The 25,343-nt window shown below is 53.2% G+C and overlaps 2 protein-coding genes and 1 non-coding gene across 4 annotated transcripts in view; 1 reads left to right on the top strand and 2 right to left on the bottom strand.

Annotated features, from left to right (window-relative positions):
• The window catches only part of TRAF7 (TNF receptor associated factor 7), a 36,578-nt gene extending 21,451 nt beyond the window's left edge, over positions 1-15,127 (bottom strand). The window contains exons 1-2 of one of the 2 annotated variants that reach the window (XM_059826210.1): positions 15,091-15,127; positions 181-299 (exon numbers count right to left, since the gene is read on the bottom strand). In XM_059826210.1, the coding sequence (XP_059682193.1) occupies positions 181-261 (81 nt within the window). In that variant the 5' untranslated portion in view covers positions 262-299; positions 15,091-15,127. Of the gene's footprint in view, positions 1-180; positions 300-11,521; positions 11,595-15,090 lie in introns of those variants that run through there. The other variant, XM_059826212.1, reaches the window with a different exon arrangement.
• A 517-nt stretch (positions 15,128-15,644) lies between these two features.
• On the top strand, positions 15,645-15,735 carry LOC132318668 (small nucleolar RNA SNORD60). The gene has a single exon (XR_009484349.1). It is a non-coding gene; the product is annotated as a small nucleolar RNA SNORD60 (small nucleolar RNA).
• A 4,100-nt stretch (positions 15,736-19,835) lies between these two features.
• Positions 19,836-25,343, bottom strand: part of RAB26 (RAB26, member RAS oncogene family) — a 30,712-nt gene continuing 25,204 nt past the window's right edge. Inside the window, exons 3-9 of the mRNA XM_059826480.1 lie at positions 24,986-25,027; positions 24,046-24,112; positions 23,600-23,652; positions 21,059-21,124; positions 20,825-20,881; positions 20,301-20,377; positions 19,836-20,015 (exon numbers count right to left, since the gene is read on the bottom strand). Coding sequence (XP_059682463.1) covers positions 19,913-20,015; positions 20,301-20,377; positions 20,825-20,881; positions 21,059-21,124; positions 23,600-23,652; positions 24,046-24,112; positions 24,986-25,027 — 465 coding nt within the window. The 3' untranslated portion in view covers positions 19,836-19,912. The remainder of the gene's footprint in view (positions 20,016-20,300; positions 20,378-20,824; positions 20,882-21,058; positions 21,125-23,599; positions 23,653-24,045; positions 24,113-24,985; positions 25,028-25,343) is intronic.

A 25,343-nucleotide genomic window follows, 5' to 3' on the forward strand; every position in this document is an offset into this window, starting at 1 on the left:
ACTGGTGGAAAAAAATGTACATATATATATATTCCCAACTTTTATCTGTGCATATTGTGATTTTTAAGAGGCAAGAAAGTACCATACTTTCAAAAGCCATCTTCATTTTCTCAAAAGAAAGGATGAGAACATAAGAACCAGCCCTAGCCCCTATCCTCTGCCAACACCACTGAGCCTTACCCCGTTAGTGCTTTCGGAAGTAGTGATGTTTGTTGTGCCACTGGAGAAACGATTGTAGCGAGCGTTCTTGTTTGAGCTCATAATCTAGGCCAGCATTTGTTAGTCATGGGAAGTTTGCTCTGTGGAAGAAAGACAGAAAGAGAGTTAGGTTCATTGTACTTATTTTCCTGGGCTCAGAGAACAATCTCCTGTAGCATTAAGTCCAAGTATTTACCTAAGCTCACATAAACCTGGATTTTCAGAAGCAAGCGGCAAGGTCAAAGTCAGGTTCCTTCAAATCATTCCTGGATGAGTGTTCAGCATTTTCTAAAGATACAGTATCTTTAAAAATGCCTCCTTAACCACCCAAATACTGGAATACCCATAATCATTAGCTGCTTTTACAAGTATACAACTGTTTTAATAGTAGATGAGGCTTCTCAGGGGATTACTCTAAGACAGACAGCATTCCACTGGTCACGATACACATCAATCTTTTAAAAATGAGAGTATGTACCAGTTGTGACTGACAGCCCCAGCAGAGAAGAGCCCTATGCTGGCTCTGTGTCTGGTCCTCTCTCCCTCCCCAGTTTGAGCGCAGTTCAGAAAGCAGGTTACCCACTGCTTCCAAAAACACTTTGCACAGAGCAGTGATTAGCAAGCAGGGGCCTAGAAGGGAGCCCCCCACTTCCACAAGACACAGCAATGGCGAGCACAGAGCAGACTGTACCATGGCAGGCAGAGGGATTTTGGCAGAAGCCACAGACACAAGCTGATCTTTCAGCGTGCCTGGGAACTGTGAGTGCATGGAGGGCAGAAAAGGTCTCTGGATGTAAAGCTATACCAGTAAAACCTTTATCCCATTAACCGTGAGGCTCAAGCTGAGCTGGCCTGGACTCCAGAGCCCAGGGAGCTTGTTCATGTGAAGCTTTGCAGCTCAGGCCACCTTCTGAGCACATGATAGACACATCCCATTCAGTTACCCAAGGCTTTGCTTTAGCACAAGGCATTGTGACTGCCTTCCCTGCTCCAGGACCACCCACCCCCAGATGAAGGAAGAGGTGCCCGGGAAGCTCAGCAGTCCCACATCCTCGTCGGCTGCGGCGGCAGAAGGGGATCCCGCCAAGGAAGCCCCTTTCCCAAGCAGGCTGTGCCACGCTTTCTGGCACTTCCAGCCAAGGAAACCAAAGCCTCAACTTCCCTGCACCCCCAGAACTTAAGGCTGCCTCATATTCAAAAGTGCGATTAGCACAGGCCTCGTCCTGTTCTTGTGATGAACTCAGCGGGAGTTTTGCTGTTTAATTGAAAAGCCCTGGGCTGTACTGCTGAACACAAAAGCCAGGGCTAGATCTCAGCAGAAAGCCAAAATCCCATGTTTGATTTAGTTAAATTTGCATGAAAGAAGTTCTTTCCAGCACAGTCTGAGCTACGAGGTCAAGGAAACCATGAAAGAAACCTTACTTCAAGTAACATGTTTGTGATTCTGGATCTCCCTCCCAGTTTCTGCTCAGAAACAACCAGCAAGGTCTGGATCATCACCCAGAAAGAAAAACCCTCTCACCCCAGAAGTCAGCAGAGGGGCTCATTCCTCTTCCTCTGTTGTTTACACATGTTTTTACTAGGTTCAAGTTTGCAAAGGCAAGTATTACACAATAATAATCTGCAGAAACACATGGAGTTTGCTTCCTTTAACCTCTATTGAAACCTGATGCTGGCTTCAGGGCACAAAATTATGCTGCTGTCCCAGGGAATCTGACAAGATGCTCTCAAAGAGTCTCCTTCAGAGCCAGGGTACCCCTAAGAAGGAGCTGCACCTCCCCTCTGCCATCATATGGAGGTGCTTCTGGCTTGAGCAGAAGTTTCCATCAGAGAAGACTCAGCAGGGCACTGAGCTCTCCTCCCAAGCTGCCCCTTCATCCTTGCAGCTGGGAGCTACTGCTTGCACTCACAGGCTGTCCCAGCCTGTCCAAGGAGACAGGGACCCTGCACGCCAGGAATAAGCTGCTCAGGAAGGATGCTGATTAAGAGACCCCTTTCTGTCCAAGGTGTAGTTAAGTCGTGGTACTCTCACTGCCAGCAGCAGAGTCCAAGGGCCAAACAGACATCTGCAGCGAGAACAGACAGGCTAACACTGGTTTACTAAGACACAACCAAAATCCTTTGTTGCAGGACGAGAGCCAACCACCAGCGAAGGGCGCCTCGGAAGAAAAACCCTGCAGATGCCTGCAATCAGGCAACGCAGAGCTCCCGGTCCCTTTCAGACGTGCCTGCTTCTGGCCCTGGCTGAGATGGCACTGCTCCGGCCAAGCTTTCCCACTCCCGCTGCTCACATTTCCAACTTTTGGGGACGTGAAGCGTTCAGGGTGTTTCTAGCAATTGGTTTTCTCTTACCTGAGGATGACAAGCCCTAAATCTCCAAGGTCTTTATAAAAAGGAGACTGCTGTGATTTCTCCGCTTTACAGAAAGGGAAACTGAGGCTCACGGAGAGACAGGATCACGCAACGTAGCTGTGACCTGGGACTTGCCCAGGGCCTCCTTAGTCCCAGCCCAAGAGCATACCTGCCTCCCCTGCGAGCTCCAGCGCGAGGCTGCCTGCGCACAGGGCCGGTCGTGTCCTGCACTCCCATTTTAAACACTGCAAAGGCGACGCCAAGGATGTCCTCGGCCAACGCACGGCTAACGGCCAACAGCTCAGCCACGCCTGACACAGCACTTTGTGTTGCTGGCTGCAGTTCTTTATCGGACACTGTCAGGCAGCCAGGTTACAGCAGCAGCACAGCCCAGGGAACTACTACTCAGGTCTATACTCTCGAAAAAAGTGATAGTCTAAAACAAAAAAAAAACCCCAAAACCAAAAAACAAAACCATCAAAACCAAACCCAAGACCATCTCAAAAATGGGATCTGGACAATGTTTTTCCACACGCTTGAAAGCACTGCCCTGGCCCTTTGCAAATGCCAGATCCCTTAGGAGATGCTAAGCAGAGTTGCTGGAGTTGTCTCAAGAACAGCAGGAATGAAGTAGTGTTGTGCTGCTGCATCGTGGAGACCTGCCGAGTTTAAAGCTGGGTTCCAGCAAGCAAGAAGTTTGGCACTGGTCTGCAGGATCCTTTTATTCCTTTCACTGGTTCCTTAGAGCACAGATAGGAGAAGGCACAGGGAGAGTGGGTGGTGGGGAAGAGGGCAGACAAAGCTTTTGGGCAACACACTGGCCATGGCCCCATGAGATCTGAACCCCACTCACAGAATCATGGAATCATTAAGGTTGGAAAAGATCTGTAAGATGATCAAGTCCAACCCCCAACCCAACCCCACCATGCCCACTAAACCATGTCCCGCAGTGCCACGTCCACACGTTCCTTGAACACGTCCAGTGATGGTGACTCCACCACCTCCCTGGGCAGCCTCTGCCAGTGCTTCACCACTCCCTCAGTAAAGAAATTTTTCCTAATATCCAGCCTAAACCTCTCCTGGCGCATCTTGAGGCCATTTCCTTGCAACCTTGGGCAAGCCACTGGAGCTCTCTGCTTCCTCCCTGCACAAGTCTTTTTAGTTCACCTCTTCTGCACAGCGTATCTGGACTACAAAGCCTGAAGATGAAAGAATCCTTGGATATTTGTGCAGCGTCTAGCACAAAAAGGTCTCCACCTTACCTGTGGCCTCCACATGATGCTGTGCTCATAAATAATGAAAGGCAAGTACTTCCACGAGTGATGACACAAACTGCCACATTTCCTGTGATGTCAGCTCTCAAGGTTGCATTGTCTCATGTCTAATAACATGCATGTATTCCTACAGTTCCTCTCCTATATAGGTTCTTTATGTCTAACGATACAGCTAAGCTCACCAGTCTCCTCTGGAGTAGGGATTCAGCACCCTTCTCCTCCCAGTTAGGGTGGAAATAGAGGGACCTGCTTTTCAGAAGGGCTATGAATTCATGATTCCTTCAGCAGCATCTACCCAAACACCTCTATCCTGCACTACTCACAAGGGAAGAGCAGGGGTATGGTCCCACCTCACCAGTCATGATAGCATTAAGGGAACCTCGCATATCAAATACTCCTACTGGGTTTTTACAGCAAACGATCACTCCCAGATGGAAAGAGAGGAAGCCCATCCTTATGGAGGATTGTGGGCTGCCTGGAGACTCAGGCAAAAGCTTCATCCCCTTCTCATTTTCAGGGTATGTATTGCCTCCAAACATAACAGATGGAGACTCAAAAAGGCAATGGGAAAGCACTCCCTGTGGACCACAAAGCTACAGGAAAAACCAAGAATGGGGACAACTAACAGTTTGAGTAGTTTTGTAATATCGTTGAAGGTAGGATCAGCTGTGCAACAAACAGTGACAAACAGGCACTTGAGCTACTGCAATCAGTGAGTTATGGCCTGTCAGCCAAGGGTGAGTATGATCCTTTAAATAACTGCCTTTGAAACTTCTGCGCAGGCTAGGAGGTGTCCACAGTGGTGCGGCTCAGGGGGTAACCCAGCAGGCCACAGAACTGCTTATTGCTGAGAGGCATTAAGGAGGCACATCTCCAGTTTCACCCTGTCCCAAGGCCCCACTGAAACGGATGCAAAACGCCTTCCAACTTCAACAGATCTTGGATAAATCCAAAGTGAGGAAGGGAACAGGGGCTGGAATACAGGGATTTTCCACTCACCGCTTATAAGCATGTCCTGTGCTCTGCAGCTTGGCTGAGCAACCTACCTGCAAGCAGCAGCAGGGAGCCTGCTTCATGTCTTCTCTGAACAGAAACCAGAGGAATGCAAGCAATGGAAAAAATGTCGAGTGGAATATCAGCCAGGCTGCAGAACACCAGCCGCCACATGAATATCTGATTTCAGCCCAAATCTCTGCAACCACCATATATAGGAAGCATTTCAACAGAGCAGACACCTCTCCAGAGCAGTGTCTGACAGCTCCTTCACATCTCAAGCAGTCTTCCAAGAGGTACTGAGACAGGCCTTTTCCAACTGATATCAAAGAAGTTAAAAGGAGGCAGAAAACAGCTGGTGCTGTCGACATTAACACCAACGTCCTACAGCACTTGCAAAAGTCTCCACCAGATCTCTGAACCTTGGCTTGGCATCTGAACCCTGCCAGCTACACCGTCCTGTGCTCCCAGGCCCGGAGGACGAGCATCCCCCCGGGGGGCTGGTGTCCCCCCCGGTGCACCCTGCACCGGCCACGGGCAGCTCCTGCCCCTGCTCAGACTGCAGGCAGAGCTGCTCAGCCTGCGGGGTCCGAGGAGAACCATGTCCTGAGGAGATGCAGACTATGACACAATCAAAGTATCAAATATTTTGTGTCATGAAACACATGTGCTCTGTGACCTAGAAGAAAAACTAAGATTTACTGGAAATCATGGAATCCTTTGGGTTGCTAAGTCCTTCTCAGATGACCAAATACAAAGGGGCTCCAGAAACCCCCTGAGCATCTTCAGCAGCTCCGCAGAGCAGCAGGTCAGAAGCCCTCATGCAGGAAACACTCCCCCAATTTTTCTGGCCCAGGACTCTACAGGGTCAGGTTATGATTTACAGCAAAACGGGTTGCAGAGGCACCATGACACCTGCAGTGAGGGGACAGGCTCCGTTTGCTCTGACAAGACAAGAACTGTTGAAAGAACGTATGTGTCCCTGCAGCACAACAGCACAGGGCTGCCCTCTAAACCAGAGAGGCATGCGTGGACCCATGAGTCTGGAGATCAGCTTGGGAACCCAGCCTGTGATCCAGACTCTCCTTGCCCGGAGTTAATTTTTATTATTTTTTTTTTTAAACATGCAACTTTAGTGGTTTTGACAGTAAAAAAAGAAGGGAAAGAATCTAGCCTGGAAAAAGGAAGCTGTGGGGACCCACTATTCGCTTAATTACACAGCTGATAGTCACCAGATGTGAGGGAGGGGAAGGGCTAGGTTTCAGCATTTGCACACCACAGGGATCAACTCAGGCTTTTGAGACTCAGCGAGAAGAAAAACCTTAAAATTCCTACTTTAGTAATCCAGGCAAGGAAAAGCCCAACCACCAGTAGTTGCAGGGACAGCTGGGGAAAGCAGTGCTCTTTCTCCCCACTGTAGAGGCCAACAGGATCAGCAACAGAGCGTTTTTCTGCCGGCTGTTCCATGCTGCTGCCTACCCCATCGCTGCACCTCAAAGCAGGGAGGGGAATCAACACTGGCCCAGCTAATCCTCTGGCCCGTGCTGAAGAGTTTGCCCCCAAGAGAGGTCTGGTGGGACCGGCACGGGTACCTCAAGGGTCTCCCCTCCTCTCAGCCCCCAGAGTGCACACACCCCCCTGGCTATTCCCAATACTCACCAAAAGATCTTTACAACCAACCTCAAGATCAAGGCCAAGGGTTTGAGGGGGGACATGGCACGAGGAGAAGGGATGGCAGAGTATCTCGTCCTTCACTAACATCACATAACCCACCTGGTCCCGATTAGGAGCCAGTTCCTCATGCGGGAACCACACACCATTGCAGGCACAATGGCACTGCTGGGGTTGGTGCTCCAGCTGCTCTCCGGGGCGAGACACAGGCACGGCACCGAATCCCGCAGGTGAAACGCGGCACCACTGGGGAGTGGCTGCCAGACGCAATGCCCTACGCTGCACAGTGTCTCTTTGCCAAGAAACCTGTAAGCGTCTCCGCCTTATGCAATCAACAGCCCGTAAAGCTCAGTGACATGTCCTACATCTGCTTTGTTCTTCTTTTTTTCCTCCCTCAGTTCATTGAAGCTGTCTCTAAGGTTATTCACCCCTGCGGAAACTGCTGGGCTGGCAAAATCATACACAGCAGGAGTTTTTGCTGGAGAGCGAGGCCAATGCATGCAGCTGGCCTCGTGAGAAAGGCAGGCATGGGATTATCGTGCTCCGGCTGGGAACAGGCTGCGGATGACATGAATTTCCTTATTTCACAGCCTGGATATTTATGGCATAAGACACAAGCTTCTGTTCCTCTTACAACACCACAGCCAGAACGGGAAGGGTTACACATCCTTGAGAGTATTAGTATATCACTGGGGAAATACTCTTACAAAAGCTAAAATGCACGGTGCTGCTCCAACAGCCCAGCTCAACAGCACAAGGGCAAGGCAAGCAGGTGCCAAGAGCAGGGGGGCCACGTTTGTGGACTACACCCACACCCCCTTCCTTGGCTGCATCGCAAGGTCTCACGCAGAGAGAGCTTGCGATGTTACCTCTGGGGGAGGTAGCGGGGCTAGTAAATCCAGTCCAGTTTGGGCAGACTCTTTCCACCTTGTTCTTCTGCAGTACCAAGGTGTTGCCCACACTTTCTCTCTGTGAATTGGTTCTCAGTGCTCCACAGCAACCAGCAAGGGAATGTCTCAGACCAAAGCACAAATGAGACAAGATTCATAAGCTCAAATGCCAACTCTTCTACAGAGACAACCACGGGACAGTCCCGCTGGCTTTCTCGGTCAGTGTCTCTGGTGGAAATAGCACTCATTTCATAAGTGCTTGCGAACTGCACTAACACGGCTTAAAGAACACGGTGACAAGGACTATCAGCATCTAGCCTGACTTGTAAAACACGGGCTGTAAGAACGTGCGTGAGCTACAGCAGATCACTGAGATAGACATCTCTCGGGGCAGTCACCGGACAGGAAGCAGAGGGTGGAGCTCCATGGTCACTCCTCAGGTTAGAGGAGACTACGCAAGGGTTCCCCCAAGAACCACTGGTGAATAAGCTTTTTCAAGGTCATAGGTGAAGATGTCGAATAAAGAATGAGCAGTGAAATCGCCAAGTTTGCAGATGACACTAAGCTCTTTTGAGTAGTCAAATACCATGTTGATGGTAAGGAACTCAAGAAGAATCTCACAAAACTGAGGAGACAAAAAGGTTGCAGATGAGCTTTTAGGGAGATAAATGTCAAGCAATGCACCTAGGGGAAAATAATGAATGCAGGCCTATGCTACAACGCAGGAAAGAGACGCTGGAGTCTCCGTGGACAGTCAGCTGCAATTCTCGGCCCACAGGACAGCGGCAGACAAACAAGCCAATGAAATGCTGAGCAGCATTGCAAAAGCTGTGGAGAACAACCATGAGGGTGTCATTTGGGTGCTACATAAAACCTTGATGTACTTGTCTCCTGAGTACTGTAGCCGTTCTGGTTTTTTTGCTTCAGAAGAAGGCCACAGTGTAGTTAGAGAAGCTTCAGGGACTGACAAATAAAATGATCACCGAGATGCAGTCCCCTAGTCCAGCTCCTCTGAGTGGTAGGAAAATATGAGGCAAATGGATGGTAGAAAGTGGTCAGGTTCATGTGCTCTCCATTACTAGCACCCATTTTCAGAACTGCTGAAGACAGAACTGGGGCTAGGCGGGCCAATGCTCTGACCCGGCAGGGCATTTCTTACACCCTTAGGGTGACCTCTCCAAGACCACGCTCATGCACTGAGAGGTGCAGACAGTGTTAGAGGAACGTCAAACATGAGCAGAAGTTCAGCCTTACCAACAGAGCACAGCGCTTCCATCTGGTGGGTCTTTGCTTCTGTGGAACAGAAAGAGTCTTTTTGTTGTTTACAAGTTTTTGCATTGTTCTTAAAAGTCACACAAACTTTTCTGAGCTACTTAACGTGAGACCATAATTGTTCTGAGCTGTCATCAATAAAAATAAAAGTGGTATTTTTAATTGCTGCTACTTTTACCAGCACTTCAGCTGACTGCAGAGCTGAGAGAGCACATTCAACAGCTGTTTGAACACTGTCATTCCTTTGTGCAAATGCAGTTCAGAAAGGTAAATCATTTTGTATTAGGTGCTTTTCCTAAAGGGTAATGAGTCCTTGGGATAGAAAAACTTTTTGCAATACTTCATGTTAAAACCTGAGGCAGTAACTTTCAGATGTGTCTGTAACTGGATCAAAAGCGATTGCTCTAGTGGAACAAAGCATCTCATTTTTCCCAAAAACCTAAAATCAAGTTAGAAGTTAGAACAGAGGCCAACGTTCAATGCTGTTTCCATGGCACAAAAACTATACTTGAAGCTTTACTTCCATTTTGGGAAACCTGGAAGCATCCACCTACTACACCATTTTTCTTATGCATAAGGCTGCAGACCAGGTTTCGGTAGTGCCCAACCCCTGCAACCGAGATTGGCTTCTCGGCTCAGTACCTTCGTGGTCGCTGCTGAGGTGGCCGGTCTGGCAGAAACAGGCACGCTCAGAGCTCTTCCACACAAGGCCCTTAATCAAAAGGTGCTTTAAAAGTTGGCCCTACCATTACAGTGCTGCATGCTGTTCCCTTCACAGCTTGTGATCTTTCCCACATCCTCACTCAAAGAACAGACCCATTCGGGGACCTTCACATTACTGAATTGTGGATTTGTTTAAGAAAAAAGAAAAAAACCCCAATCAAGCTCCCAAACCAACAACCTCCTACCCCTCCAAGACAAAATCTCAGTCCTGCTGCTGTTTCTTGAGAGGGAATGGCCATCTCCTCTGTGCAAGGCAGGTCACGATATAAGAGATCACGCTTCAAAAGCTAAGAATAGTCACCTACACAAATCACACCAGAACTGGTGCTAACTGGTCCTCCTCAGCCTTGCTTGACAGAGAGAGCAAGCAGCTGCCGAGACCCCACGGGGTGCTGCGGGCTAGCTGAGGGTCTGCTGCTGGTTTCCCTGCTGCAATCTGGTCTGCAGGAATCCGGCAGATAGATGGGCTTGGAACTCATTTAAAAAAAAACTCTTAAGAAATGCCAGGCCAGCAGCAAAGCCTGGTTCTGGAGAGATTCAGCCTCTGTCCTGGCAGGACAGTACACGAGGAAGCAAAGCCTCTGTTTGGAGGGCTTCAATCTTGGTTGATCAGTTCAGGAGCAGCACGAGCTCACACAGAAAGCCCCTGTACAAACAGACCTCGAGCTCCTTTGTGCACCTCTCACCTCCACAGTGCCAACACCAGCACTCCAGCAAGGCTGTGACCTAGAGACTTGCCCATGAAAAACAGAAACTAATCCATCCTCAGCCATTCTAGTCCCACCCTTGGCTGGTAATGTACCAAAGTTCAAAAGCCTGCTCTCAGCTGGCCTGGGAAAGGAGTTAAACACCAATACACGTACAAAGTTTTCAGCAGATGCTGCACGCCATGTCCTCCAAGGAAGCCAGAGGAACGCTTGTCTCGCCTGCCGCATTCTGCTTTCCTGGAGCCACCCTGCTAGACCCAAGGCAATCAAAGTTTCTTCCCTACTTCATTCCTCAATTGCTGTGCAGTCACTGAGGGCTTTTCAAACTGCTTTGCCTTACAGGTGGCTGCACTTCTCTGGAAAGGTTTAACCACTCCTATCATATTATGGGATTCTTCCAGATTAAAGTCGTAAGAAACGTGAGCCCATAATCACTACTCAAAATGCACAAAAGTGTCACTTCCACCCCCTGCTCCCCCGCAACATCCTCCAAAACTTTGAAACTTCATGACATGCTCTTGCTTGCCCTCTGGGTGCAATGAGACCATTTTAAAGATCCATCTGAAATGCATCAGCTCCTTCACAAACAAAAACCCAAACCATAAATTTCAGTCACCTGCTCTTTTTTTGTACAGTTTCCTTGGACTTTGCCACTGAGAACGAGCAGGAGAGCACAGTGCAAGACAGCTACACTCACTGCTAGGGAGTGTTAACCAGCGACTGAGAAAGGGAGAAAACTGTAGTGCTTTACAAGTAGCATGTGAGCTGGGCAAAATACGATCAAACTAGTGATGATAGTGACCAGTGCCCTTTGATAAACAAGCACTGAATCCTTGATTCCTGAAGAAATCAGTGGATGTGAACACTTCCACTGTGGCAAATCTACTGACAGCTTTCAGACAGAAGCACCATTCAGTGTCTCACAAACACCTAACACCACGCTAGGAAAGCTGGATTTAAATTACTCCCCCAACATACCATTAACAGCTGTACTGTAGCCACGATGGCTTAGGATGCAAGGGAGAGGCAGTGAGAGATACTGCCTTTTCTCACAAACTTGGCTTCTTTGCTCACAACTTCACCTAAAGAATATCAAGGATTTCCCATTTCTGAAACCACCAGAAGCAACCTCAGAAAACACTTGCTGGGTGGCTGCAGAGTCAAGCGTTACACGTCCTTGCAAAGGTCACTCTGAAGGATCGCAAGATCAGCATAATACAGCTCCAGCTCGTCGGACAGGCGACAGGTACCCACTTCCAAACTGGTGTTGGATTTCAGATACCTCCTGCTTCTTCACTAAGATCTAGACACGAGCATGAAAACAGTTCCTCCCTCCCTACTGCCTGCGACCGCTAAAGCGCAGCAGCCTCCGGGGAACACGGCTGACACAGCCCTGACATCCAGCAGCCAGGGCAAACACTTCACCTTGGAGGAAACTCACCATCAGCCGTCCAAGCTGGCACGGAGCAGCAGAGCCCGGCAAGACGCCACCATGACCAAGTTCCTAAGCTGTGGGCAGGCTTTTCCTCCGTCAAAATGTCTCTTCCGCTATCTGTGTGCGTGTATGTGTGTATCGCTCTTAAGTGATGTAAACAGAAAGGCATGCAGAGCAGTGGGCGATATGTAAATTCAGCTGGAAAATCCCACAGCTCAGCCAATCTCTGTGCTGCCTCGCAGCTTTGCCCTGGCCGCTCTGAGACCGAAGAGGTTTAGTCTAGTGCAGAAAAAACAACCACTCTCTTAGCACACACAGATTTATTCCTCTCATCAGAGACCTCTCCAGGGACAAGACGGTCCATCGCTTACTTTAAAGGGAGTTTGAGTTTCTCACCCTCTTTAGATAGTTCCCAAACTATTCATAATACTGAATATCAAGCAGCCTAACAAACAGCAACAGTGTCTTTGCTTGTAGAGACAATCCAGGGAAATCCAGTTAACTAAGAATTGCCACAGAAAGGCAGAGCTTTCCCAGGCCAGTGAGCAGGGCTCACCTGAAAGACAGGCACTGACAGTGGGGGACTGCTACTGCAGGGACACCCACCCCACGCTGGAGAAACACGTGCTCCCACAGCTGAGGCTCTCCCAGGAGCAGGGACTGCATGGAGAGTTCTCACCCCACTCCAGCCCCCAATACACCTCCTGCAGTTTTCACACTTCATTAAAAGCAACAAGGTAAAAGCAGAGCGGGAGCAGGCTGTAAATGGGTATGTTGGGGTGCCACTGCCCTGGACTCCTGGGGGAGCTGCTGAGCTTGAAAGAAGGGCAAAACGTACCCCTGTGAGCAACCACCCGCCTCCTCCCTTGCCCCAGGCAGCCACTACGTTCCCCAACCCAACCCATGGGGAAGGGGACATGCCAGTATGCACCTCATCATGCCCACGGCAAAGGAGTACAGCCAGGGAAGAGAAGACAAGGGGCATAAAAATCAGGAGGGAAGAGTTCTGACAGACTGAACTTGTCCACGTAATCTGAGTGTTTAGTGAAACCAGGAAGGATTTTCTCACAAATGGCTTTCTCCTGGCACAGCTGGGCTTGGCTTAGACACCCTGAGAGGCAGGTACGATCACACTTCACAAAGGGCCACAGCCATGGCTAGCAGGGGCTAGGAAGGTCTCTTGGAACAGGCAAACGCTCAGCCCATAAGGTGACTAACTGCTGAACGCCAGCTGAAGCTGCAAAATGCTCAGCACTGCTCAGGACCAATCCTGGCTGGTGCTTCACGTCAGGGCAGAGCAGGCACCAGCACCATCACATGGTGCTTGGCAACATCCCAGAGCCCGCGGGCCTCCCTGCAGCTCCAGCAGCGTGGTTGCGTTCATGGAGCCCCAGGAAGGGAATGGTTGACTGCAGAAGGGGTTCAGGCAGGGGACACAAACTCACCTGTGGTGTTTCACGAGTGGCTTAAGGTCATCTAAGGCTGTGCTGCCACAGGAACGGGCAGTTGTGGGCCCAGCCCCACCACCCTTAAGCTGCAGAGTGGCTGGTATCACCACGTGATCCCTCAGGTCAGGGAACCAAACTGCCTGAAAAGTACGGATTTGGGTTTTTTCCCTTGGGTTCAATCAACATCATGAAAATTCGTATTTGGGTGTTACCAGAGAAGCTACCTGCATTCCCTGACTGAATGTTCTGGTCACTCCACTTCGGCTTAGGTTTCCCACTGCCACTTGGTAAAATTTAACCTCCCTCATCGCGAAACATTCCTTTCTGCAAGGCAGTTTCACCTGCAAGCGATCTGCTGCTGCACGCTGCAGCAAACCAAACAGCAAAGCTGGAGCTTTCTGGATTGTCGTGGCTGGATTTACCCTGGCCTTTCTCAGCCTTACTTGAGACCAGCAGTGCCCAGGGTGGGGGACCCCAGGACTTGGAGGGGCACCCAGCAGACTGCGTATGGTTCCCTGCTCCTACAGTTTCCTGCGTGATGCTTAGGAAATCCCAAAACCCTTTGATCTTCCGCTCCCCGGGTATGCAATGAGGACAGCACTGTCTGCTCTCTCGCTCCTTGTCAATGGTGACAGCCAGCTCTTTGGACTCGTGCTTAGTAGACATCTGTACAGTACTTAACACAATGCAGCCCAGTTTTTGGGGGTGCACTGGGTTATCTTCACCACAACGCACTTTCTGTGAACTACCTCCCCTCCTCGCACAGCTCCCAGGGGGCCGCATGAAGGCTGTCATGGATGTGGTTGACTTTCTCACGCCATTTTCCCTCAGCAAGGGCTTTCTGGAAGCGTCCTTCACTTGCACAGATGTCTCCCTGCAAACCCAACAAATCTCACTGTGGCTGTAAGCAAAAGTCACTGACAGACAAACACTCAAAGCCAAAACACAACAGCTATTTAATGGGAACACTAACTGCTTAAGACAGACTGAAAAGAATACATCACTGGGGTGATAAAGGAGGCAACATTAAAGTGCTGGGATTGAAAAAAAGTGTTTGGCAACATTGTCAAAGTTGACAAAATAACTGCTAGGCCAGAGTTCTTCACAATACACCTACCCCCCAGAGGGTACAATAGGGCAGACCTGGCTTGCTACATACATATCAAACCTGACTACATTATCTACCAGCTTTCTTCTCACACTCATCGGCCCCCAGCAGAGCGTGTCTGAGCCGTTGTCTTTGATACCAACAGAGCTCAAAAGCAAGCTAAACGGAAGGAAGTCCTCACTTCTGGCTTTCACGCAACACAACAAGATCATCAGGTCACCATTACGGATCAAACCGAGAAAAGCATTTGACAGCAAGTCTGTCAGAGGAACAGCAGCTGCGAGCTGGCAGCAGAATAAGGCAGAACTAAACAGCGTGTCTGAAATGAGAAGACAATAGCGCAATTTCAGTGCCTGCTCCGAGATGTGCAATTGTCGCGGGGCAGTTATGGAGATCTACCACCAAATGTCCTATATTGCGTAAGTTGTGAAACCAAAGCATAAGGAAATGAGGTTACAGGGAAATCAAGAGAGAACCATCAGCAACACGTGCCACAAGTCAGGCAAGTAATGGAGCAGAAAAAGACAAAACTAAGCATGCCCCACGATGAGGTACATCAAACAGCAAAGGGAAGGCAGCCTGGGTGAAGAATGCAAGACGTGGAGAGGATTCACCGAGGACCGAACACCACAGGAGGTGATACACGAGCTCCTCTGTGCACCTGAAAAATCACGCTGGCACCTGCACAGAGTTTAAAAGCCAATAAACAAACCGCCCAAGGGAAGGGAACGAGGCGGCCGGAGACGCGGCAGTGCTGCCAGGCGGGCGGCAGCCCCCGGAGCTGCCCCGAGCAGCCCGGCAGCCCCCGGGGGAGCTGCCGCAGGCACCTCCCCAGAGCGGGGCCGCCCGCCCGGGCCGCCGCGCAGCCCCTCCGCGGGGAGCCCGCAGCCCAGCGCCCCCAGCCCTCACCGGCCCCACCGCCCAGCCCGGCCCTTCCCCTCACAGAGCTCCCCCAGCCCGGCCGGCTCCTCTCAGCCGGCGGTTCCCCTCGGCCCGGCCCGGCCCAGCCCTGCTCGTACCTGGCAGCGGCGGCGGCCGGAGCGCCGGTGCCCGGCCCCGGCACATCGCGACCCCGGGCCTGCTCCCCGCTCGTCTAGCGGCTCAGCTGCCGCCCGGGCCGGAAGCCCTGCGCCCTGCGCTCCTCGGGACTTGTAGTCCGGCACGCCGCCTTTCGCCGGCTCCTCGCCGCGCCTCCGTGACGTTAGGACTACAACTCCCAGCAGTCCTCACTGCCCAGCGCTGATTGGCGCTTTCCCAGTCACTCTATGCTACAACCACTGTTGCTACTGGCTTGGCTCGGCCTCCTCCCGGGGCTAATCAGGCGGCGGCAGACCACCGTCTCGGGCCACGCTGCGCCGCGCGGCGCTATTGGAGCGAGGAAGAGCGGCGACCAATGAGAGCTGGAAGAGGCGGGAGGGCGATCACGCCAACCGCTCGCGATTGGCCGTGTCGCAGGCAGTTTGACCAATAGCGACGTGAGGGGAGTTATAAAGTCTGCAGCGGCGGGAGAGAGCGGTCTTTCCAGCCGGGAGGTGAGAGGGCGCGGGTGCTGGCGGGGCCGTTAACGGGGGCGGGCCGCTGATGAGCGCTATCTATCTTTCTGACACCTCGTCTGAGGGCGGCGGGCGGCCGCGGCCCCTGCTGACGATCCGTGGCTGAGGCCCGAGGGAGGCGCGGCGGGGCCGGGCGGTGCGGCCCGGCCCGTTCTCACTGCTCTGCCTTCTCTCCTTAGGGGCCGGCGGGAACCGGATCGCACCGGCGAGAGCAAGATGGAGGCGGTGAGGCGGGGGCGGTGAACGGCGATGTGGGAGCCCGGCGGCGGGCGGCCTTCCCGGGGCCTGGGCGGTGTGGTCGGGCCACCGGCACCCTCCGTGCCCGAACGGCGGGGGCCCGCCCGCTCGCCCTGCCTGCCGGGAGGCTGCCTGGCCCGCAGCGCGGGCTGGTCCCGGGCTTTCGAGCTGGTGAAATGCGGCATCGCTTGTTTCCAGCGTACCACGCGTCCCCGTAAGCTGCTTCTGGGATCTGCGGCCGCAGGGGAAGCAGGCGTGGGGCTCAGGCGGGTGAAACTGGGGCTGGAGCAACTACTTGGTGCCTTGGCATAGCTGGTGGTCAAGGGACGGCGCAGGCTGCAAGCTCCGGAGCAGAGCGAGCAATGAGCTCCTCGTAAAGCTAAAAACCACACTCACTTGGGGTTGGTGTATCAAACAGGGAGGCTGCTGTTTCTCATGCTGTGTAATTTGAGGCTCGGGGCAGTTTTAAAGCACAAAGAAGCAACTGCAGAACTGCCTGAAGTACCAGAAATCAAATGTCATCGACTTCTACTCTACTGCATGTGGCAGCTGAAAGTAAAGACGGTGGTAGGTGGTGGATGCAATAGTGTGGGTAACTGAAAGGATTCACAGACAGCAGTTCTCGCAGTATGCGTGAGCTCTGGCGCTAGATGGTGTAGATGACTAGTTTAAATCTTGGAGTCCTTGGGGCTAACTAGCTTTTTGGAATATAACAAGTTGCTCAGGTAATGTTCATTCCCCAGCCTCAAATCAAGTTCAGCCTTGTAATTCTTAAGTTGTTTGCTGCTGTATCTCCACTTTGGCTTCTAGATTAGGCCAATTTTATAGTTTACAGATTTAATAAAGCTTTCAAAAGACTTGTTTTGCTTTTGCTTCTGTTTTTCACAAATCCCATGGGTGGCATGTAAAACCACAGACTTTGTATTTGGGCACTCAGCAGAGCATTTCTGCTGTTACTATTCACTTTAAAGGGAACCAGAGATATTAAAATGTGTGCTGCAGCTCAGCTTAGCCCAGCTCCCTTGAATTCTTGCTGGGTGCATTGGAGCACCTGAACCCATGCTGGTAATGGAAGGATCTGGATGGGTTCAAGAATGAGCTGAACTATTTGAAAGATGAAACGCTGTAGGTGTGTATGTTAGACAATCACAACACCATTGTAGCCACAAAGATTATTAAAAAAATTTTATTAACAGGAATGAAACAAAAGCTGTAAACAAGAGCCAGCAAAAATGAGAAGTTGCATGTAGTGCCGAGTCCTCTGGCTTGTTTGAATGCACTGAGCAATTAATTCCTCATCGCGTGGTGGCAGTAAAGGCCGGTGTAAGAAGACGCCAAATAACAGTCTGAGGAAGAGCTTTAGGCTAAGGTCAGTGTGCAGGCACTGGGAGACCAGTCGTGTAGGAGGAACTTGCGACTGGGAGAGATGGGGGCTGAGTCTGGCTTAAAGGTTAGGTCTAATACCACCAATGCAGTTGTGATGTCTGCTGTAGTAAAGTTAGCTCCCAACGGGCATATTTAAAGTACTCCAAAGGGTAGCATTTACATCTTCCTTATTTAAATTAGTTTTTAAATTGGTTTTGGTCCCACACTGAAGAAGTAAGCTAAGAGCTGTCAGCTTTTGCTTCAAGACAACAAGGTGCAAGGCTCTCCTGCCCTGCGAGGAAGAGGAAAGGCAGCAACCTGATGGGAGCTTTAAGACTACTGCTGCTTATTTTTGCCTTCAGGGAGAATCCCTGTAGCTTCTGGGGTAGTGCGTCTGTGTGGCCACAGGCACCTCAGGACAGGGGCTGCTGCTGCACTGCTAAGGTCAGGCTGAGAAAATGCAGTGCCAAAAGCAGACTTGGAGCTGCCTGACTGCTGCTCTGTGCCTCTCTGCCGGGCTGGCCCTTCACTGTGCAGCTGTGGTACTGGTACTTAGCAAGCTCAGGACTAGACAAAAACCCCACTCCCTTTTTAACCTCAGCCAGCAAGCGTGTGCTGCGCAGCCCAGGATGAGAATGGAGGTGGCTGTAAGATAAGCAGCTTCATGTAGGTGACACTGGTCAAGTAGCAGCCACGGGAGCACAGCGAAGCTCACCAAAGCAGCGTGAAACGGCGAGTTTTACAGGTTCCTGCACACTTGAGACCGCCCAAGTAACTTGCAGAGCCTCCCCTATGTTCTGTTGCTACTTGCAAACAAGAGAGCGTGTGTAGCAGGCATTACCACCTTTTAGAGCGGGTAAAGGTGAAGAGAGTCGTTCCGGTTATTTCGGAGAAAGTCTCGGCTGAGGAATGGATGGCTGCTGCTCCGGCGGGAGCAGCCGTGCCAGTGCTCGCTGTCCCCTTGGATCTGTGGGGAGCATTGCTGCTGAGGTGGGACACGGGGGGCAGGAGGGCCCTGACTGCCATGCCCCTGCTTGCTACCGCCAGTGGAGCTCACCCGCCTGCTCCTACGGTGCTGGCTCTGGCAGCAGGGGTCTGTTCCAGGCCGTGCCCCGCAAATATTCCTGCAGCAATGGTTTTTCAACAAATAATTTAAATAAAATTTAAATCAGACAGTTGAAGGACTTCTTTCTCCCTAAAAAGCTATTTAGGAAAAAATGCTCTGTTTGCAGTAGGTTTATTTGAAGATCCTTTTCAATAATTTTATTGCGCTGGGCCCACTTTAAGCAGTAGCTGCTCATTTTACTGTAGCTCACTGGGGAGTTTAGCTCTGAGGAGTCCCTGCCTGCCTGAATCACGCGCGGTAGCTGCGGAGGGTCTTTGTGCACGTCAGGAATGCGGCGCTGGAGCTACACCCCCAGCGAAATAAGGGGCAGGGGTGTCTGAACCCAGTGCTGAGAGAGCTGGTGCTTGGCTGGAGAGTGAAGGATGGGTTATTTTATTTTAAGTGGCCCATTCAGGGCAGCACAGGAGGTTCGGCACAGGGGGCAACTGATGTTGCGTGTGGAATTTTCAAAGAAGAAAATTGCCAAAGGCCGAACGCTGCATCCAAATTCAAATTTGTACTTACAGGTGCAGCTTTAAAAAAACAAAAAAGCCAAATGCCTGACACAGACCAAAGGGGTGAGGAGTCCATTGAAGAGAGCTGGCAGGAGAGTCTGAAACCTGTGAAATCAATGCCTGCAGCATTCCCCCCAGCTTCCTTCACTTAACAGAAAGCTGTCCCAAGAGAACTTTGAAGGTATCAAAGCATTGTTGCAGTCTAGAAACGCTATCACACTTACATGAAGGTATTTAGAATAAGCTGCAATACATTCAATTTCTTCTCAATTAAAGTACTAGAAATGGCAGTAGTAAGAGAACCAAAGCCTTTACCAAACAGATAAACATTCAGGAAATCTCTGTACAACAGGTAGGTTAGCTAGGCTAAGCTCTTGTCTTCTGCAGGGAAGAGGAGAAACCTTCATCGAGGAGGTGTGTTACACCACATGAAAGATGGACAGACATACGCAAGCAACTACAAAAATTGTTGCCTCAAAACCAACTCTTTTCTGTGTGCCCCAGGCCAGGGCTCTGAACAGCTGAATTCCAGGTACGCGGGGAAAGAAAAGGGAATTCGGGACTTTTTCCTACCCAGATGTGTGGTGGGGAGAAGGCGTTCGTTCCCCTTCGTCACGTCATAATTCCTACTAACATTAAAGAAGCCTCATAACACTCCTGGCTGCTGCTGAACAGGTAAAAGACAGCTGGGTCTACCGACAGCCCCAGCCCTGGAAGGAGCAATGGCGAGCCCCAGCCCACCCCAGTCCTTTCCCGAGCGCCCACCTGCGTGGGGACAAGCGGCTGCAAGCCAGGCAGGAGCGACCGGCGAGGGAAGCCGGAGGGCTCGCAGTGCGGATGGATGCGATGGGGGCTCAGGGAGCAGCGCCTGGCTCGTGGCTGCAGCACGGCCAGCGTCTGCCCCAGCCGAGAGAGCTTTTTCTGCTGCTGCTTCCATTTCCCATGTCTCCGCTCACCTTTTAGGCAGATACAGACACGACAGACAGACATGCACACACTGTCCACGAGGAGAGAGCGCGGCGCACAAACACTTGGCATGAGTCTCTGTACAAATGCACCGAGCACATTAGGACCTGCAGCAGCCCGAGCCTCTCACTTCCTTCTTCACGTAGTCGTGGAGCTTGAATTTGGGCTCATTGGGCAGTTTCATGGACCTGTGCTTCAGTTCCCTGCGGGAAGGGGAAAAACATGTTACTTTTCTGCCTACGCTGCCTGCTTCTAAGCTGCCTGGCTCAGCTCAGTGGAACTCGACTTGGTCTAGAGGGTTTGCTAAAGCTCCCCCTGATGAGACGCTTCAAGGCTCACGTGAGATGGCAAGTACTTGCCTGCACAAGAGCTGGAGGTGGGAGCCCAGGGAATGAAAAGGGGGGTGACAGTGCCAGCCTGTATCTGCAAAGACGGCTGTCCCCCCCGTGGGAGAGGCGCCCAGCACGGCCACCGCACCAGTCACTTACTTTGCAATGGCTGTGAACGCTAATTCAACATTGAGGCCGCTTTTTGCGCTGGTCTCCATAAAGGGCACTCCGTACTCCTGCGGGACAAGACACACTGGCATCAGGAACATCACCCGGGGTGTCCCCGGGGGTTCCCAGCTCGCACCGAGCCCGGCCGACGTCAGTGCCTGCTGCGGGAGCTCATAGCCTGCTCTGGGATAGCAGCTCTGCCGCAGTGGGCAGGAAAAGCTGAGCGAGGGTTCACAGCTCAGGTGTTTCTTACACAACTTCAGAAATAATTTTTGAGGACAAAGAAGGGAAAAACGTTAGTGGAAGCTTAGAGGAAAAAGAGCAGATGAGGAGGAAGAGGAAAACAAGACAAGGGAAGAAAAGCAAAGTGCTCCCAGACGTATTTTGTGTCAGACTGGTCTCCAGTTAACCATTTCACTGGGGTACATCATCAAGTACACGTTGTTGTACTCGCACATCCCTGGTCAGATCACGTAACAACCGATTCTGCTGCAGCAGACAGACACCTCACGTACCTTGGCTAGTTTTTCTCCATCTTCCCTTTTCACCACTCTGTCCTGGGCTGAATCCACCTGCCGACAGTAACGGTGAAGAGCAATTTGGGATGATTTGGAAGGTCAGCAGTAGGCAACCCCCATGTCCCCTTACACCCTGCCAGGCTCCCCTGCCCACGGCTGCAGCGTGGCTCCATCGTGGGACCATCAGGGGAGGAAGAGAAGGCTCCAGCGAAGCCGTGGGGCTGAGCTCACCTTGTTTCCCAGTAACATGAGGACCACATCTTGCTGTGCGTATTCATGAATCTCTGTCAGCCAAGCCTGGAGGGAGGCAGCCAGAGAGAGGGGTTAGCAACAGCTCCGGGAGGAGGAGGAGGAGGAGGAGGAGGAAGGATGGGGGGCTGCCCTGGTCTTGGGCACCAGGCACCCTCCGAGGGAAATGCTACTGTGCTCAAGCAATGCTGGGGGGCATTACGTGGAGACAGGGAGGAGGTGGCTGGGGGTTAGATGCAAAACAAAAAGCCCAGCTCAGAAACTCAGCTGCGCAGGGCGGGAGCCACAGACAGGGAGCAGCCGGTCCCGCAGGTCCCCTGCAATTCAGCAGCACCCTGGGACAGGAGCCACCTCTTCCCCCGCGGTTTGGCAGGAGAAGCCAGACAGCAGCCAGTGACCTGGCCCCGGGGACACCCTTTCCCAGAGAGCCCTGCAGACGAGCGGGCACCCCAGGGTGCTACCGAGCCGCAGGGGACCCGCTTTGGCTGCTGACCAGCCCCTATTTTCAAGCACAATGGCAGCCTTTCAACCCCGCTGCCCGCTCTGTCTGACCACAGGCGCTTGTAGGACTTTAAGCCAAATTCCCCCTCAGTTGGGACATTAAGATTAAACCTCCTTTTGGAGGATAAAGCCAAGGGTTTGCCCCGGGACATGCCCCATGTCTGTGTCCTGCACGTGCTGCCCCCGTGCCGAGCACACTCGTCCCGGCAGGCGGCTGAACCTGCCTCCGCAAGCCATGGGGTGGCTTCCCTGCCCTCTAATCCAGCCTAATCTAATCAAACCCGCCCTAATTCCCAATAATCCCTGACCCCACGGTGCGAGTGGTGGCTTGCTGCCTCCCAGGCTGCTGCAGCCCGTGCCCTGACGCTGGGGACACAGCAAGCACTGGGCGATCCCCGCTCCACCACTGCTCCACCCAGCAGCATCCTGCATCAACCCCCAGCTGGCCAGGAAAGCAAGGCATGACTCGGGATTAGAGCTGGAGCCCAATGCACACGGACGCAGCCCCGGGACCCCGTCGCACCCCGGCTGGGCTCAGGGTGCTCAGCTCCATGGATGGGTTGGTCCAAGGGACACTCGGTCACTCCTGACAACCCCCCTCGGCTCCCTTCTGGCACCGCTCCCCCTCCATCCCTCTTTTCAGCACCTCGCACTCGCCCTGGGCGCTCATTCCTCCCCGCTGAGGCTGCGCATGGCCCACAGCCGTCCCTCCCGTGTCCCGACGGGGCTGGGAGAGCTGGCACTGCAGATGGGGCCATGTTACCCAGCAGAGCAAAACCTCCAAGTGATTTTCCATCTTGTTGGAGGATCACGACCTCAGCGCAGACCCGCTGCCTAGTTAATGACCAGCGCTCGCTCTCCATTACACCCAGCAGCAGACGCCTCTCCTCAAGCCATCCAGCTCCTCAGGCTGGAAAATGCCACCGCTGGCCAGTCCCAGCTTGCAGGAAGCATTCCCAGTGCCAGTGACATGGAAGTAGGGTGGCAGGACATGCCCCGTCCCCCACTGTGGGACTGTGGGTGCAAGGGGGTGGCAGGTGTGGGGCTTCCGATGGAAGGATGCTCCGGAGCAGGGACAGCTCCAAGCACCCCGGGGCCAGGGGGTCAGGGTGGTACAGGACCCCCCAGCAGCTGATGTGGCAGATGACGGCACCTCCCGCGCTGTTGAACAGGGTGTTTTTGTGGGCACGCAACCTGCTTGCTGCAGACGCACACGATGTACTCCGTGTCCGGGACATGAGCAATTACGTCCTATTCATTGAGGCTAATTGCTCCCCGGGCTCACGACACGCTCTGCTGGCACTGGCACAGGTGGCCCCCAGCAGCCGCACGGGTCCGGCGGGGCGAGGGGAGGCCGAGGCCAGGTCCTCCTGCCCCCCAATGCAGCAGCATGCCTACGGGGAGCATTTGCCCTCCCCGCCTCTGCCAGATTTAACGGAGCCCTCTGCTCCAACACTGCTCCCCAGCACCCCTGAAGCACCCATGTAGGGGCTCAGGTCAGCGGGGAGGGGGCAGACTCGGGCGGCGCGAGGGACCCCACAAAAGCCGTGAGGAAGGGCAGGTCTGCTGGGGGCAGGGAGTGAGCAGCAGGACGTGACCCTCTCCCCGGGTTTGGCACTGAGGTGGGTAATGGCATCGTGTCCCCCAAGCCCGATCCGTTGGGACCCAAAGGTGCAGAGGAGAACGAGGGAGCACCTTGCTCGGTGAAGCTGCCTGCGCTCATTCACCGGAGCAAGTTCTTCAGCCGGTGCTGTAACTACACACGGCATTAATTTGCCGGTGAAGTGAATCTGCTATGAAAGGGAAAACCTTCTCTGCCTGTCCCCTGGTGTCCTTGTAGGCAGACCCGCCGTCAGACAGGTGCTCAGCATTAACCAGAGCCCTTCTGGAAACGATCATGATTCACACCTCCAACACGCACCTCCTGCAGCACGTACCCCCTCCCCGGAGCCGACCCACAACCGCAACCCAGCCCACCGCACACGAGGGACAGGCAGGAGGGGCCCGGGGGTGCTGCCGTACCTGGATGTTGTCAAATGACGCTTTGTTGGTGACATCGTAGAGCAGGAGCAGGGCTGCGGAGAGAGGGACGGTGCATTAGTGCTGGTGCCGTGGTGCCAGGCAGGAGCATGGCCCAGCAGAGCCCGCGGCTCAGAGCTTGCTCTGCACCGGTCCCCGAGGCAGCGCACGCCCCGCTGTGGGTCATGCCTGGGGACGTGGCGTTAAAACACCGCCGAGGTCCCTGCTGCAAAACATACAGCAACATGCTTAAATCCACCACGGGCAATGCCTTAGCCACGTGGTGTTGGCACCACGACACACAGAGGCTCCTCCATCCTTGGTGGCTGCTTCCTACGGGGAAACCGCTCCGGTGATTCCCGATTCACCTGGCCTGGAGTCGCGGCTCAGGGCCCCGAAGAGCCGGAGGGAGGGGGCTCGCCCCGGGAGGCAGAGGTGGCCATGCTTACCGTGGGCGTCCCGGTAGTAGGCGTGGGTGACGCTGCGGAAGCGCTCCTGCCCGGCCGTGTCCCAGATCTGGAAGGCAGACGGGAGCGGGGGGTCAGCCACGACCTGCCGCCGTGCAGGCTGAGGGACCCACCCAGCACCAAAACCAACACACCAAACCAAACGGCACAGTGCAACCCCAGGAAGCTGCTTCAGCTTTTTGCTTCTAGGGACAGTAATAGGAAAAATGACAAGTGCAATAAATATTGAAGCAGCACCTCCCTGCTCCTCAGCACATGGAGACAATGGTGCGCGGCAAAGGGCTCCCGACATGTCCCTTAATCGGAAAATCCATCCAACAGATGGATGCGTGGGGACCCGCTAATTTAATTTATCAGTTTTTAATGCAGCGATATGTTTGCAGAGTGCCACACTGCTGTCAGGGGAAGATCAGCACTAATGTTGTTACTGAGCTCCTGGCAGAGAAATGGCCAGGTCTCGGGGGGCCGGAGCGGCTCTGCTGCGGGGGGACACCAAATCTCCCACGTGTCCCGCGGGCTGGATGCAGGCTGAGCCAGGGGACATGGATCCCTTTGGAGGGTCTTGGTCCCTCTCACCATCCTCCGGCTCTTCCAAAGCAGGAGCTGCCTGGGAACACCGGGCAAACCCCGCAGGTGCTGCTGTGGTCTCACCGGCTCCGTCCGCAGTCACGGAGCAGCAAGGAGGCAGGCGGGCTGGGACGGGGGTCACCGCGGCCAGAACAGCCCCCAGCCTCGAGCAGGACCCGCCGAGGGGACAGAGCAGCCGAAAGGGCTTGTAAGGCTGTCCCGGGGCGGGAGACGTGATGGCAAAGGATGGAGATGGGGAACCCGCTTCTGGGGTGCTCCTCTGCCGAGGGGCTTTGCCCAGCCCCAAACACCTGGGGGGTGCGGGGGAGCTGCTACCAGGGCCACAGGGACGTACCTGCAGCTTCACCTTCACCCCGTCCACCGTCAGCACCTTATTCTGAAAGAGAAGAGAAAGGACGGTGAGGGGCGAGCGCGGCTGTGGGACGCTGAGCACCCCGGGGAGCCACGTGCACCCCGACCCCCCATCCCAGGCGGCATTTCCCCCCGAGCCCTCGGGCTGATCTCCACTCCCCACTTTTTAAACTTGCATACATTGGTCTCAGCACCTGTTGGAGCCATTTGCACCGTGGCCCAGCCAGAAGACCATTCCCTGCGTCTGCTGCAAGTTGCATCTATTTGCATAGTTACATCCTCGCGTCTGCAAGGCTGATTTAGCGCGGAGCGCAGCTCGGGCTAGAAGACCTCTGGCAATA

The sequence above is a fragment of the Gavia stellata genome, chromosome 18, assembly GCF_030936135.1.
Source record: "Gavia stellata isolate bGavSte3 chromosome 18, bGavSte3.hap2, whole genome shotgun sequence".
NCBI lineage: Eukaryota > Metazoa > Chordata > Aves > Gaviiformes > Gaviidae > Gavia > Gavia stellata.